Source organism: Cordyceps javanica, chromosome 4, assembly GCF_051103115.1.
Source record: "Cordyceps javanica chromosome 4, complete sequence".
NCBI classification, from domain to species: Eukaryota; Fungi; Ascomycota; class Sordariomycetes; order Hypocreales; family Cordycipitaceae; genus Cordyceps; species Cordyceps javanica.
The window spans coordinates 671424-686624 of NC_139298.1; the positions used below are offsets into that span (position 1 = coordinate 671424).

Sequence of the window (15201 nt, forward strand, 5' to 3'; positions counted from 1 at the left end):
CCAAAACTCTCTCTCTCTCTCTCTTCCTTGCTTGAAAAGATTACGATATCATACAAACTTTCGACACTGCTGCCCATTTCTGCCACCTGTATTTGCCAACAGAGAATACGATACAAAATGGCAGGAAAACTGTGTAACCGAGACTGTATACATGAAACAAAATGGACGCTGATGCTTCTTCTCTGCAAGAGTACTTCTTCCTCTTTTGCAAAGCTATCACTCCTCCCGCATCAGCGACGCTTGGTCCATCCCCGGGCGTTGGAGATGCCCTTGATGCGCTTCGTGTACTTGTCCAGGTGGAGATACTTGGCGCTCTGGTGCTTGGCCTCCCAGCCGCGCGACTTGACGGGAGGCTTGAGGCTGTAGACGCGCCGCGGGCGGAGCTCCACGTCGGCGCCCGCGAGGCCGTGCCGCGACATGACGCTGGCCGTGTGCTCGTCCCACTCGCTGCGAAACATGCTGAACCCGACGGGTGTCAGCCCAAATTTGTCACGGAACGACTTCAGCGAGAAGCGGTCCCGCGCCTGCGCGTACAAATCGGCCATCTTGCCGGCGTCGACCGGCGCTGCGCCGCCGTCTGGCTGCTCCAGCACGAAGATGCCGAGGCGGTGGTACGGCGCGCCCTTGGTGGCGTGGGGTGGCAGCCACGGCACGGCAAGCTGCTGCTGCTGCTTGGCATCCGAGGCACCCTCGGTGAGCAGCGACAGGGCGACGGCGGGTCGCGCCGGGCTGACGGGGACGTTGGCGGCGACGTAGTGGCAGCGCTTGAAGAAGCCGTCATTGTCTACATCGGGCACGTCAGCGTCGACGACGACGACAGTGACGAGCCGCTCGCCGCGGTCGTCAAAGGCCTGCACCTTGAGCCGTGGCACGCGCTCCGACACGTCGCTAGGGACGACGCTGCCGGGTGGCACCTTGGCGTTGTCAAAGTACAGCTGCACGTCCACGACAGGCTCGAGCTTGGGCAGCACGTCGGGCACGATACTGAATTGCTCGATGCGCTGCTGGATGAGCTTGTAGTCGTAGGAGCGCCACTTCTTCTCGGCGAGGTGGCGGTAGATGGGCTTGGTCATGTCACCTGGTTTTGTCTCATTAGTCCAACCAGAACCAATCATGACCATTTATGTTCGGAGCAAATTCAAAGAAAAAGGCAGATCAGCCAGACCAACATACCAAGACCGTCTTCGAATCTTCTCTTGACCACAGGATCGTTAATGTCCGCCAGGATCGTCAGGCGGTGCGCCTCTTTGCGCAGGCTCCGGAGTCGAATCTGCTTCATCGTCTCGCCACCCTTGATGGCGGCGGCGTCCTTGGCTTCGAGAGCCGCCATCTTCTCCACGGTGGCCTGGAGGCTCGCCACTTTGGCCGCGCGGTCCGCGGCCAGGATCTTGCGCGCCTCCTGGAACGCCTGGAACGGCAGCTGCTCAAAGGGAACGCTGCCCGTGGTCCGGATCGCCTCGCGGCGGCGGCGCGAGCCGATCGGCATCGTGCCCTGATCCATCAGCTCTTGCTCAAACTCCCGTGGTACAGTGTTGGGGTCGAGATCCAGGGGAGACGTGGGTGTCGCTTTTGTGGTCGTCGATGCCGCCGTCGCTGCCGTCGTCGTGGGCTCCTGAGTCGTCGTCTCGGGAGCGCGGACGGCGCTGCTGCTGCTGAAGGTCCGGATGACGCATTGCTGTCTCAATTGCCTCGTCATCGGTCTTGCGACCGCTCGGCATCCTGACATTCTGGCCGTCAGGGGCGATGTGGAGTTATTTGTAGTGGCCTTTCGTTTTCAAGAATGTCAAAGTTCCTAAACGTGAGGTCCTGCCAGAAAAGCTCCTGCGCTTCAACGACCCACTTAAATTTGCTTCCAGGCGGAATCACGCCGGCCCGGTTTTTTCTTAGTGTCATGGTTTTCCACTGCTTCGCTCTCCCGTTGCGCAACTGCGACGACGGAATCTATTGCACCAGATTGGCGTCGAATCGGCATCCATTGCGTGTCGAAACGAGGTCGAACTTTTTAAAAGATGGCGGCTAGAACAACAGGCTGCCTCTCCGAGGCGCTGGCAACGCTGAGGATATCAGCGACCAAGGTCCGTTCCGTCCTCCCGCTCAAAACCCTACTCCTATTCGCCGTGTTGCGACCTGTCTAATCATTCAACAGCCTGCTACCGCTAGCAAAATCTTTACTCGATCGATGGCTACAGAGTCGCCAGCCTCCGATATCACGAGATCTGCCTCGACGCCCCAAAAAATCATTCAATCTTGGAATCCAAGTGAGCCACTCACCGCAGCCGGAAACCACTCTTCCCCGAAAGTCACCAAGCTAACCCGCGTGCTGCCGCAGTCGCCACCGTTCCCGTCACCATTCACAGCTTCCCCGACCTCGAGCCGACCTCCCTTGAGCAATGGTCCGTCAACCACCTGTATTTACCCCTCCGACGGGACCTCCTGTACAGCGCCGTGGTTTTTGAGGGCGACAACACGCGGCAGGGCACCGCCTCGAGCAAGACGAGATACGACGTGCACGGCTCGCACCGCAAGGTGCGCCCGCAAAAGGGCTCCGGCCGCGCGCGTCTCGGCACCCGTCAGAGCCCGTCCATCAAGGGCGGCGGCAAGACATTTGGCCCGCATCCCCGCGACTTCGGCACCAAGCTCAACCGCAAGGTCTACGACAAGGCCTGGCGCACCGCCCTCAGCTACCGCTACCGCCGCGGCGAGCTCGTCATTTGCGAGGACGGTATGGAGCTTGCCGTCCCCGAAGACTTTGCCAGCGTCGCCCACCACTTCAAAGACGGCCTGCGCGAGGCCTACCTCGAAAAGTACATGCGCGGCGTCCTCTCGGCGCTGCGGCTCGGCCGCGCCGACGGCCGCACCCTGTTCGTAACGGGCGATCGCCGTGACTGGCTTTACACCGCCATGGAGCAGCTACCCGCCGAAGGCCGCGCGCTGGACCTGCCTGATGTCGACGTCAAGGACCTACTCGAGACGGGCAAGGTCGTCATGGAGAGGAGTGTACTTAAAGAGATGATGGAGCAACACCAGAGCGACTTGGTCAGCCGTGTCGTGGTTGGCGGCTTGCCAACACAGGGGCCTCAGACAGGTGAGCGGGTGCTATAAACAGAGGATCGAGGGCCGGTGAGGAAACAAGAAGCCCGGAGAAAAACAACCAATACGTGCAAAGCAACGCACATTGTACCATATTGAAACCTCATGTAGAGTATCATTCTATATCAAACTTGCATACTTGACACTGGCTTGAATCTCTGTTGTGAAATACATGTACAATGTGTCTATTCTAACTCTAAGTTGGGTATCTTGCTTACTATATATTATGGCCTGGCTGTAGCTTGCTTTTGCCGAGTTAACTCGGCATCTCTTACAATGCACCGCCGACGAGCGAGACGATCCACATGGCGATTCGCACCTTGAGGCCGACTCTGCGCTCGTTGGTCGAAAAGTCCTCCCTGGTCATGGCCCGGGCATACTCTTGTAGCCACTCCTGCTCGCCCTTGAGCCTCCTCTTGAGCCCCTCGTCGCGCGTGACGATGAGCGCGCCGACCTCGAGGTCGTGCGAGTAGCTGCGCTTGGTGTAGTTGGAGCTGCCGACGACGCTCATGGACGGGCCCGCGGCCTCGTCGCCGGGCATGGCCACCCACAAGCCCTTGGCGTGGTACGTCCAGCCGCCGGGGCGGCCGACGGTGCCGTTGCGCCACTCCTTGAGGGTGATGTCGGCGCCGCGGCCGCCGTGGTGCGCCGCGTGCACGAAGCGCCGCGCCAGCAGCGTGTACGCGTCCGGCAGCAGGCCCGACACGCCGGGTGACTGGTAGAAGCCGTTGGCCTCGGGGGCGGCGGTGATGACGACGTTGCCGGTGGATGCGGTAGCGAGGAGCAGCTTCGTCAGCGACGGCGCCGGGTTGAAGTAGCCGGCGGTAAAGGTCCACGAGGACGCGCGGTATGCAGGCTCGGCAAGGCGTGTGAGGATGCTGGTGATGACGGGCAGCTCGGTAGCAGGGTCGGGCCGGGTCGTAATCTGCGACATCTGACCGAGGAGGTAGACGCGCGTGTCGTCGAGAGTGGCGGCGCCGGCAGCCAGCTGGCCCGGCGCGGTGAGGAGCGGCTTCAGGACGGTCGTGGCGCCGTGAATAAAGGTCTGCGGGTCGTCGAGCGGCGAGGGCGTTACGTTGGTGGCCGGCCAGGTGAGGGTGAAGCCAGCTGTCTCATCAGAGGGCGCAACGAGGAAGCTGAAGGAGGAGACGCCGTGGTGGATATTCCAAAAATGGTCGGTGACTTTCTTGGACTTGAAGAGGTGATATCTGTCTTGGCGGTTTGTAAAATAATCGGTAGATAGATTGGCTCTATATCTTGTATCAGCATCGGTTTGCGTTCGCAAGTGCCGTTCACAGAACATACCCTGACAGGATTATCTCATCGTCCACGCCGTAAAGCTTCATGTGCTGCAGACCCCAGCCTTCGTTGATGCGCTTTGGGATGTACTTTTTGCGCAGGCCGGTCAGGTTGGGCGTGTGGTACATGCGGATCTCGACGCGGTCGGCCCCAAACTCCGTCACCAGCGGCGCCAGCAGCGATGCGCAGGACGGGTCGGGCGCCTCTCGGGTGCCGCGCAGGCAGTCGGTCAGGATGCTCAGCTTGAGCACGGGGTTGCGGCGGAGGGCTTCCTGGAGCGTTTCGATGAGCTCCCGCTCCGACTTTCCAATGTACAACGTCGACAGGAAGATGCGACTCTTGGCATTCCGTATACGCTCCTGCAGAAAGACCATCCTGTGAGTGGGAAATTCGACCTCGTCTCAGCCCACAGTTGGGGGGGGGGGGGGGGGGGGGGCCGTGGGGGGCCGTACCTTGAGGGTTTCGTAGAATTCGCTCGGCGTCTTCAGGATCTGGATTTGGTCGCCGCGTAGGTCGACGCTCGGCGCAAGCTTGTCGAGTTCGTTCACAAAGGGCGCGAGCATGCCGGCTTTGCTGGTCGCCTGCGTCGGCGCAGCCCCCGGCGTCGTATAGCGTCGAGCCTGCGCTCTGGCGACGGAGAGCTGCGTAGGCCGGGATTGGAGACGCGCGCGACCGACGCATCGGCAGCAGCCTCGGGCAAACATCCTTGCACTTTGTACGCAGAAAAAGAAACGAGAAAGAAAACACAAAGAGCCCTTGCGGCGTCGGGTAAAGTACAACACACAGACACACACAACAAACGACTGTATAATGAATGATGAAGCAATTCAAGAAAAAGGTTGCCAGAAAGGGTTAAGTTCCGCCAAATTTGGACCTTAGCTATTACGGTGCTCCAATTGGCTCTCGCGGCGCTGTAAAAGTGGACTACAGGCGCGCCGAAGTTGAGCCGCCCGCCGCCAACTCTAAGTAGCAAGCGGCATCATCCCGACCGAACCTTTTGATCTCGCACGACCCGTTCAATTGCTTCGCCAAACGCCGCAACCATGTCGACCATTCCGCGTACGTTGCGCAACATCCGCAAGGTCGGAATCAAGGTATGACGCGAATTGGGCCGCCACGTCCCGCCGGATCCCAATTGATCGGAGAGGACAGGACTATGGCTGACTTTAAACAGGACTACCTTGTTCAGATGTGGGTATGTATTCGACGGCGACCCGACAACGAAACGACCGAGACGAGAGGGGTAACTCTGGACGATTGCTAACCACTGCCTGTTGTTCTTCCGAAACTGTAGTACATCGGTACGATTTTGATCTCCCCCAACCCGATGCCCGCAACCCATGAGATGGATGGGAGGCCACTCGCGCCGCCGCAGTTTTGATATCGATCCCGACCTACTCCCAAACGGCTTTCACGATTGGATCCGAGGAGGTCGATGAGACGAGCCGCCGGCTAATGCGTTGGTGATTTCTTCTAGGTGACACCAAGGCCGGTACCTACATGGGCAAGGACCGCGCCGGCAACAAGTACTTTGAGAACGGCGAGGAGCTGCCCCTGCGCACGCGCTGGGTCGAGTACGCCAAGCACGACTTTGACGCCGCCCACATCGAGCCCGGCTGGCACGCCTGGATGAGCTACGCCGTCGACTCGGTGCCCGGCGAGGACCACCTCCTCACCGCCGGCACCCGCAAGTTCGAGCCCGCCCTGCCCAAGCCCAACTACACGCAGACCCGCGGCGCCTTCAAGACCTACAACACGTGCGTTGTTTTCTTTTTTTTTTTTTTTTCGCTCTCTTCTTTTTTTCAGGGCCAAGTGCTGTAGCAGAGGAAGAAATGTAACTAACAATCTTTGGGTAGCACCAAGAGCAAGTTGACAGCCTGGGAGCCCGTCGCTGCGCCGAGATCATAAGGGTATGATCGAGGGATGAAGGGGCCCTTTGTTTTCTATCTGGTAGAAGGGGGCGTGTGTACATAATTACAGAGCCAGAGCCGGGATCAATTTACTTTGTCACAATTCACAAAGCAAAGAAGAAAAAACAGCATCATGTCTCCAAACCTATGTGAACAAGATGACGACCAAAGAAGCGTATCATGAAGAAGACAAAAAAACAGAAACTATTCAAAGACTGAAACTCGGGCAATTCTTTGCACCGATCAATAGCATCTCATCTACTACAGTTTACCCAAAGATTCTGGCTATGACAAAAAAAACCGCTCTAGCTCATAGGGAATCCGAAAGAGATTGCACACCTCTATATCAAAGGTATAAAAAAAATGTCTACTGCTTGGACTGAAGAGCTGTCTTGATGGCTGCACGAGGAGTTAGTATGGTCCTTTTTGCTGACCAAGACTTGGGGGGGGGGGGGGGGGGGGGGGGGGGGGGGGGGCGCAACGCCAACTCCCAAGTATCCTTGGCGTCGCCAAACAGCATCTTGGTGTTGGGCATGTAGAACATGGGGTTAGGCACATCGGCTGCAACGCATCTATTAGCCATATACCTCAAACGAATGCTTGGGTGCGGTTCACTTACCATAGCCGCTGGCCATGCCGCGCTTCATCACAACGACCTGCTTGCTCTTCCACGCGTGCAGCACGGGCATTCCCTCGATGGCGCTGCCCTTCTCCATGGCGATGGGGTTGACCGTGTCGTTGGCGCCAATGACGACCGTCAGGTCCGTGTCGGAAAAGTCGTCGTTGATCTCGTCCATTTCCAGGACAATGTCGTAGGGGACGCTCGCCTCGGCGAGCAGGACGTTGCACTGGCCGGGCATGCGGCCGGCGACGGGGTGGATGGCGAAGCGCACCGTGATGCCCTTGGCGCGCAGCATGGACACAATCTCCGAGATGGCGTACTGCGCCTTGGCGACGGCCATGCCGTAGCCCACCACCAGGATGACGGACTCGGAATTGAGCATGGCGTCGGCCAGTTCATCGCTTGACGTCTTCGTCACTTCACCTTGCGGCTTGTATTCTTGCACCTCCGTGGGCGTCGAGAGCCCGCCAAATAAGACGTTGGTGAGAGATCGATTCATGGCCACACACATGACATAGGACAGGATGGAACCAGACACGCCTATCAGAGCCCCCACCGTCGTAAGGAGGGGGTTGTCCAGCATAAATCCTTCTGCCACAAGCGCGAAACCAGAGTAGGCATTGAGCACAGTAATGACAACAGGCATATCGGCGCCACCAATGGCGGCCGTGGTCGTGTAGCCCTTGATGAAGCTCATGACCGTATTCGCAGTCAGAGCGCCGGCGGCAATGAGAGGTGCCCCGGGCGCCATGGTGACGAAGGCGCCCATCGTGGCAATGTTGGATGCCAAGAGACCGCCGTTGATAATGTGTCGTCCAGGTAGAATCTTGGGCTTGGAAGACATTTTTCCAGCCAGTTTCATAAATGCAACAATGGAGCCAGTAAATGTAATACCACCTAGCCAATGTTAGCGGTCATGACGAGACGGTTGGAACAGGAGGGAAACTGAAGGCGTACCAATCAAAACGCCGAGGTATCCGGTCACCATGTGCAACGTAGAAATGTCTTGAATACCAGCCATGACACTTCCGATACTAGTCAGAACTGCAGCGAGACCAACAACGGAGTGCAGAGCAGCAACAGTTTGGGGGAGATCAGTGGGTGTGATGCGCTTTCCGATCAAAGCACCTGGGAGAGCTTGTCAATATTTTCCCCGTCACAGAGCTCGATGTAGACGTACCAGCAAGAATACCAATGGAGGCGAGAGCACCAAACTGCGTCAAAACCTCGGGGGAGAAGCCAGCGGCCAACAAGCTGGCAAGGACACCGGAGGAAACACCAAGCATGCCGAGCATGTTGCCCATGCGTGCAGTAGCCTGCGAGGCTAGGCCGGAGATGGAGCCAATGCAAAGAACAGAGGAAGCAAGGTAGCCAGCCTGAACCAGACCGGCAGCGCCGGTGGATGCCGCGGCAATGAAGCCACCGCCAAACACAGCTGCAGGAATAGCGTAGAGCCAAGGGTACTCTGGGGGATCAGTAGGGCCTATTTTCCAACGTCAGAAATTGTAATGGATATGTCAAAGGGAAAGACTTACGCTTGAACATGTCAAGCATGCGCTTGGTGATGACGAAACCACCACCCACGTTGACAAAAGCAAGCAAAACGCTGAGAGCACCAAGAGTTTGGGGAATAGTACCAGGCAGGTACCCTCCACCGAGTATGAAAAGACCGCCAACACCAATCATGCCAGAAATGGCATTGGTGACACTCATGAGAGGCGAGTGCAGTGCAGGTGCCACGCCCCAAACAACGCGGTATCCGATCAAGCTGGCCAACGCAAAGGTAAAGGCGTTGGACATGAAGAGAGGACCGGTAAACTTTCCGAGTGCGAGCACAGAAGCCATGCCGCCAGTGACGAAGCCGACCTCGCGGGACTTTTCCTGCCACGGCGTGAGCGCAACGGGCTCGGGGACAATCTCGGCGGCGGCGGGCTTGGTGGGAGCGGGAGGAGGCGCTGGTCGCGGAGCGGGAGGCAGTATATCGCCTTTCAGAGACACAATGGCGCCGCGCACAACCTCGTCAGAGAGATCAATGCCGAATTCTTTTTCCTGCGGGGTCATGGAGAGAAGGAACTTAGTAATGTTGTTGGAATACAGCGTTGAAGACTGGGTAGGCAGACGCGATGGAAGATCGGTGTAACCTGAATGGCTTGTTAGTGAATGTATGAAATGACGGACTTGTTTTTACCTACCAATGACCTTGACATCGTTGTAAGTTACGAGCTCGCCCTTCTTGGTGGCTTCGCAGTTGCCTCCGGCCTCGGCTGCCAAATCTACAATGACACTGCCAGGCTTCATGACATCGAGCATGTCCATCTTGATCAGCTTCGGCGCGGGCTTCCCGGGAATAAGGGCAGTTGTAATAATGATGTCCACTTCCTGGGCTTGTTCCTTGAAGAGCTTCATCTCTGCTTCGATAAACTCCTTGCTCATCTCTTTGGCGTAGCCACCCGCACCGGAACCGTCTTCCTCAATTTCGACCTCTATGAATTCGGCGCCGAGCGACTGCACTTGTTCCCGAGCTGCGGGTCTAGTGTCGAAGCCCCGGACAATGGCGCCCATTCGACGGGCTGTGGCAATGGCACTCAGACCAGCGACACCGGCACCAATGATGAGCACCTTGCAGGGCGGGATCTTGCCGGCGGCGGTCACCTGGCCAGTGAGAAAGCGGCCGAAGACGTTGGAGGCTTCCAGGACGGCCTTGTAGCCGGCAATATTAGCCATGCTGCTGAGAGCGTCAAAGACCTGGGCGCGGGAGATACGAGGGATCATGTCCATGGCGAAGCAAGTGGCATTGCGGCTCGCAATCTTTTCGACGAGCTCCTTGTTCTGCGCAGGCTGCAGCAGTGAGATGATGGTCTGGTTTTCTTGAATTGAATCGACTTCCTGCAGAGAAGGACCGCGGACTTTGAGGACAATGTTGGACTGGGACCAGATAGCAGAGGCGTCGTCTACGAGAGTAGCACCGGCCTTTTCGTAGGCAGAGTCGAGAAAGTCAGCAGCGGCACCAGCACCGCGCTGGACGAGGACCTTGGCGTAACCCTTTTTGAGCAGGACGGCGACGTTGGCGGGCGTGACGGCCACGCGACGCTCGCCTGGAAAGGTTTCCTTGGGAACGCCGACGCTGAGTTGGGCATAGGGCGTGGTCTGCGGTAGCACGACCGTCGAGTACTTTTTGGACGGCGGTGGCGGAATGGACGAGACTACCGAGGCACGGGGGACCAGGGCAAGCGGCTTCGCGGCAGCGGGAACAGAGGCGGCGGTGGCCTTGAGGGTGGTGAGCCACCGGCGAGAGGTGCTTACCAGCAGTCTGCCATCTGCGCGGGGACGAATTCACGTTAGTATTCTGGGCTAGAGAAGCACGACATGTCCGAGGCAGCTACATGTTGGGCGTGTAGCGCGAGCTGTACCCTCGTGCAAACGCAGTGGGGGTAGTGTGAGGGAGAAGTAGCTCGTTCTTCAACTGTCATACCTTGGAGGCTGAAGCGCGCAAGTCGAGCGGGCGCGGCGGCAGACGAGGACGAGGAGAGCTCGGAAGCCAATGGGCGTAGGAAATGGGACGCCATTGCTTTCTAGACGACACTCATCTGCGGCGGCTCGCTATTCTTTTTGGTGCGAGGAGGAGGGGGGCGGAAAAGGGAAGCTCGCGAGGGTCCGGGGTCGGCAAGGTAAGTAGTGTTTGGCGCGGCAGCTCTCCAGGTAGCCGATAGGGCGATCTTTGAGTCACCGATGGCGGAGCTTTGCTGTGGATTGCGATCTCCGAGGGGTCAGAGCCGGAGATGCGAGATTCGGCTCGCGTGATGCAAAGCAGGAAGGGGGAAAAAAACAACACGAGAGAACAATGTAAAGAAAAAGGGTCGAAAAACAAGGAACCAAAAGACGTGAAGCGCAAAAAAAAAAAAGAAGGACGTGGAGGAGGGGAAGCTGGCGGGACAAGGGAGACGGGCTGTCTCCGGCGATCTGCTAGGCACAAGACACGACGCCGCCGCCCAGGGTGGGCAAGGTCGAGGTACAGGTCGATGTACAGGGACAGGTACAGGTACCAGTTCCCGTTCGTGTGTTGGGCAGATACTGGCAGCCAAAAAGGTACCAAAACAGCCGAGAGCTTCTACTTGTTCGTGATGGGTGTTTGGTCTGTCTGTGGCTTGCTTCCTTGGGGAACGGCGCGCGCCCGGCCCTCCACCTGGAAGCTCATGACGCAGCACTACTGCAAGCTTGGCAGCGCCAGCAACGAGGTAACATGATCCATCGAGGCCAGGTTGGAGGGTGTCGAGGCTTTAATCTGTAACCATCCAGGAAATACGTGCGCCATCTGGGTACCTGCCTGGCTACAAGTTAAGTACCTTCCGTAAGACTACCTCTAAGTACTTAAAGGACTCAGTAAGAGGTACTTAACTTACTGTGCCCACCTCAAAGTAGTAGGTACAATCAGTGCTCTGCCATTGCTGGGAAGCACCCTGAGTGGGGAGGCCTACGGCGCTAAAACCCGGGGGTGGGACATCTGCACCTCTTCCATTAATCCATTAATCCATTAATTACAGCCTAAAAGAAAACATGCTAAGTACGGCGCGTGCGGAGTAAGCAGCCCGTGTCTTCTTCTGGATGGACTGGACGGGATCAAGCAATAAAAGTGTTCTTTGTAGACCCGGGACCAGAGCACGGAAAGATGTCTCGCCTCGGGAACTCTACAACGATGTGGCTTGCAGCTGTACTCTTGAGCTGAGACATTCAACACCACACGACTGCCGTATACAAAAACACAATGACGAGTTTTTGTACACGTCTTGTCGAGCCAAAACCCATGCAAGCTTTCCCTTCTTGGCGCAGAGTCGCGACGCGGGGTACAATTCTGTTATTAATAGAATTGGCACCCGGCATTGGCAAGCGACTAGGCAACTAGTTGGGCCATCGGCAGTCCGCACTGCGACGCTACACACCATCCTGCACCATTTATGCAAGGTAGTCCAGCATGGATCAATGGATACTTGGGTTAGGTAACAGTTATTGGGGGTCTTTTTATGTTTGAAAGAAAATAATATGAAATTAATCAAGACGCCCAGCTGGGTGGGCTAACGAGTGTAGAGAAGGGTAAGGTTGGTCTGCTGCAGTATCTGTCCCATGTCGGACTGCCCCAGTAATACTAAGCTTTTTTTATTGTAATCTTTTCGTTCATTCTTTTTTTTTTCGAGGTGGCAGAGGACAAGGAAACGAGAATAAAAAGTTGTACCGACAGGCTCCGGCCTACTTGTGGCCAGATGAATAGCAAGGCGTCTCGCACCGGCCTCTGAAATCCGGCCCGACGTTAAGGCACTTGTCGCAGCCACACATGAGGTCCAGGTCTGTGCCGACCTTTTGGTCCGCCTCCTTGCAAAGGCAAATGTAAACGGCATTGTTGACATCCGAGGCGGGCTTGCCGTTGGGGCACGACGCATTCGGGGTGCTGCAATACGCGTCCGTGAGTTCCTTGTTGGTCCATGGTGTTTCTACAGCATCCATGTTAGCATTCTATTTTCTTTTTCCCCTTCCTTCACTCCACACAAGACATCTTCAAACTTACTCATCGCCTTGAGCACCGAGGCGCAGTAGGTGTAGCCGCACTCGCAGATGGGGCCCTTGGGCGCCGGCGCCGGGCTCTCGGATGGAGCTGGCGTGGCCGGTGCCGAGGACGGCGGGGGCACCGGCGGCGCCCCTGGGGGGGCAGACGGCGTGGACGAGCCTTGGGCCGGCGCGGGCGGTGCCTGCGGCTTGCCCAGGACGAGCAGAGCAAAAGGAATGACGTGCCAGATCTGCATGGTCGCTGTGTATGGGGTGGGTGCGAGAGCGTGTCGAGTTCTTCTGAAGGCCACCGAGCTTTGCGAGCGGTTTTTTACTCATACTTATACGCAAAGCGTATTGTTTTCGCTACCTCTCAGACGGGGTGAATATCTTTCCGTAATTCTCAGCGCACAGCGTACATCTTCAGTTGCAAGACCTGTGGTTAACGTGAGCGCGGCCCAGCGGAACTTGAGCATCGCAAACACGACAAATAAATGGCAAACATTTGCCAGACCGAATATCGAAGCAAAGGAGAACTGGATCTTCGTTTTTCGTAGAAACAGGCTGAAAAGAAAGGAACATCACCAGTGTCGAGATAGTTTTCACTTACCTGCTCTAATGGGGCAGATGTGCGGCCAGTCATAATCACCATAGCCACGGGGAGACATTTCCACGGATGGCATCCTAAAAAAAGAAAAACCAGCATGTCATTCTTTGACATTTGATCTCTCATCTAAAATGACGTATGTATCGTGAGATGGAGGTTTAGCTATAATATGCTGCGATGTATACTCTCTATAACCTTCCGGGTAGCGTCGAGTTGCTAGATTGCCCCGCGCTGTCGGAGCTCCGTACCCCGCCAAAGGAGGACGAGCAACCCCGCCAACAACCGAAAAGCAAAGACTGGCCGTTTTTTCCTACAAGCACTCCAGTTTAACCTCAAAGAGCAAAACAGCATACTCGGACGCATAGACACATACGCAAACGTACACATATACACAAAAGACACTCAATCATACGAACATAAACACATTCAAACACACACACACACACACACACACACACACACACACACACACACACACACACACACACACAGACGACACCATGTCCGATACACAACCAGCAGCCGAGGCCAACGTCATCCGCGTCGGCACACGCAAATCGCCGCTGGCCATGGCGCAGACGTACATTGTCGTCGACGCCCTGCAGGCGGCGTTTCCCTCGCACACGTTTCCCATTGACAGCATGACGACGACGGGCGACCGCGACCAGAACACGGCGCTGTACAACTTTGGGGGCAAGGGCCTGTGGACGTCGCAGCTCGAGGACAAGCTCGTGCGCCGCGAGGTGGACATTGTCGTGCACTCGCTCAAGGACATGCCCACGGAGCTGCCCGAGGGCCTGGTGCTCGGCTGCGTGACCAAGCGCGGGGACCCGCGCGACACGCTCGTCGTCAAGAAGGCCCTCGCCGACCGGCACGGCTGGAAGACGCTCGCGGACCTGCCGCCGGGCAGCGTCGTCGGCACGTCGAGCATCCGCCGCATCGCGCAGCTCGCGCGCCGCTACCCGCACCTGACCTTCAAGGACCACCGCGGCAACATCAACACGCGGCTGCAGAAGCTCGACGACGACCCGGAGCTGGCGGCCATCATCCTCGCCGCCGCGGGCCTGCAGCGCATGGCCTTTGGCGACCGCATCGCGCAGTACCTCGACGCCGACGGCGCCGGCATGCTGCACGCCGTCGGCCAGGGCGCGCTGGGCATCGAGTGCCGCGCGGGCGACGCGCGCGTCCTGGCCGCGCTCGACAGCCTCCGGCACGCCCCCACCACGCTCGCCTGCCTGGCCGAGCGCAGCCTCATGCGCTCCCTCGAGGGCGGCTGCAGCGTGCCCATCGGCGTCGAGACCTCGTGGCGCGACGACGGCCGCCTGCGCCTGCGCGCCACCGTCGTCGCCGTCAAGGGCGACAAGGCCGTCGACGCCGACGAGTCCGAGGCCGTCACCACGGAGGAGGCCGCCGAAGAGTTTGGCAAGCGCATCGCGCGGGACCTCGTCGCCCGCGGCGCCGACGAGATTCTCAATACGATCAACGCGGGCAAGGCCGCGCAGGCAAAGCAAGCGGAAGAGGCCACGCAACCTGCGCAAGGTTCTCAGTAAAAAAAAAAATACACAAAAAATCAGACAAGAGGAAGAAAAGTTACAGCCTAAAATTTGTTTCTCAAACTGGTAAACTTGTCTTCGGAGGAGACTGCTGCCACAGCGCCTCATCATGCCGCACCGACTTTCTGGTAGTACCTATGATGGGATCGAATTCTGAACCTGTCGGACACTGAACAAAAGGTCCGTGGGGGAAATAACAAATGCGTAAGATGGCGGAAACGCGACCAGTCTTTTATCGCCCTCTGAGTTTCGTTCTGTACAACCCCGTTGGCGCATGCAAACATCATCTATAGGACGGTTTTTGCGAGGGACCTTCTAGGCTGGGCAATGGGGGAAAAGAGTAATACACATGGCTCCTTCTGTCCGCGTACATAGGAGAATAGCTAGCTATAAGCGTGACGGTACAGCTCTATACGGAACTTTTCTGATGCCGGCGCATGTTGAATAGTGAGCGTTGAGTTGCTGTGCTTGCTTGTCAAGGAATGCAAGGGACGAATGTTTTGTAGAAAAAAATTTTGAAGCTTCAATACTGGTCAGAGTGTTGAGATAATCTGTGACTTGGAGATGACTTCATCATCAAGATCT

The 15201-nt window shown here is 57.3% G+C and overlaps 7 protein-coding genes across 7 annotated transcripts; 3 read left to right on the top strand and 4 right to left on the bottom strand.

Moving 5' to 3' along the window:
• Window positions 1–230: 230 nt before the first annotated feature.
• Window positions 231–1726, bottom strand: V2A60_006105 (mitochondrial 54S ribosomal protein mL38; the record flags this gene model as incomplete). Its single annotated transcript, XM_083257403.1, has 2 exons — window positions 231–1078; window positions 1174–1726. The coding sequence occupies 2 exons, from the start codon at window positions 1724–1726 to the stop codon at window positions 231–233; spliced, it is 1401 nt and encodes a 466-aa protein (XP_083113529.1).
• Window positions 1727–2009: 283 nt separating this feature from the next.
• Window positions 2010–3102, top strand: V2A60_006106 (mitochondrial 54S ribosomal protein uL4m; the record flags this gene model as incomplete). The annotated part of the gene is made up of 3 exons (XM_083257404.1): window positions 2010–2075; window positions 2147–2258; window positions 2330–3102. 3 exons carry the CDS (start codon window positions 2010–2012, stop codon window positions 3100–3102), a joined length of 951 nt encoding a protein of 316 aa, XP_083113530.1.
• Window positions 3103–3361: 259 nt separating this feature from the next.
• On the bottom strand, window positions 3362–5093 carry V2A60_006107 (CDP-diacylglycerol--glycerol-3-phosphate 3-phosphatidyltransferase; the record flags this gene model as incomplete). Its single annotated transcript, XM_083257405.1, has 3 exons — window positions 3362–4340; window positions 4396–4748; window positions 4842–5093. The coding sequence occupies 3 exons, from the start codon at window positions 5091–5093 to the stop codon at window positions 3362–3364; spliced, it is 1584 nt and encodes a 527-aa protein (XP_083113531.1).
• Window positions 5094–5432: 339 nt separating this feature from the next.
• On the top strand, window positions 5433–6297 carry V2A60_006108 (NADH ubiquinone oxidoreductase subunit NDUFA12-domain-containing protein; the record flags this gene model as incomplete). The annotated part of the gene is made up of 5 exons (XM_083257406.1): window positions 5433–5483; window positions 5564–5584; window positions 5684–5690; window positions 5867–6146; window positions 6246–6297. 5 exons carry the CDS (start codon window positions 5433–5435, stop codon window positions 6295–6297), a joined length of 411 nt encoding a protein of 136 aa, XP_083113532.1.
• Window positions 6298–6666: 369 nt separating this feature from the next.
• On the bottom strand, window positions 6667–10487 carry V2A60_006109 (NAD(P) transhydrogenase beta subunit-domain-containing protein; the record flags this gene model as incomplete). Its single annotated transcript, XM_083257407.1, has 7 exons — window positions 6667–6698; window positions 6919–7818; window positions 7879–8049; window positions 8102–8404; window positions 8457–9062; window positions 9114–10238; window positions 10394–10487. The coding sequence occupies 7 exons, from the start codon at window positions 10485–10487 to the stop codon at window positions 6667–6669; spliced, it is 3231 nt and encodes a 1076-aa protein (XP_083113533.1).
• Window positions 10488–12162: 1675 nt separating this feature from the next.
• Window positions 12163–12713, bottom strand: V2A60_006110 (uncharacterized protein; the record flags this gene model as incomplete). Its single annotated transcript, XM_083257408.1, has 2 exons — window positions 12163–12404; window positions 12479–12713. 2 exons carry the CDS (start codon window positions 12711–12713, stop codon window positions 12163–12165), a joined length of 477 nt encoding a protein of 158 aa, XP_083113534.1.
• Window positions 12714–13563: 850 nt separating this feature from the next.
• Window positions 13564–14613, top strand: V2A60_006111 (hydroxymethylbilane synthase; the record flags this gene model as incomplete). The annotated part of the gene is made up of 1 exon (XM_083257409.1): window positions 13564–14613. One exon carries the CDS (start codon window positions 13564–13566, stop codon window positions 14611–14613), a length of 1050 nt encoding a protein of 349 aa, XP_083113535.1.
• Between the last annotated feature and the right edge of the window lie 588 nt (window positions 14614–15201).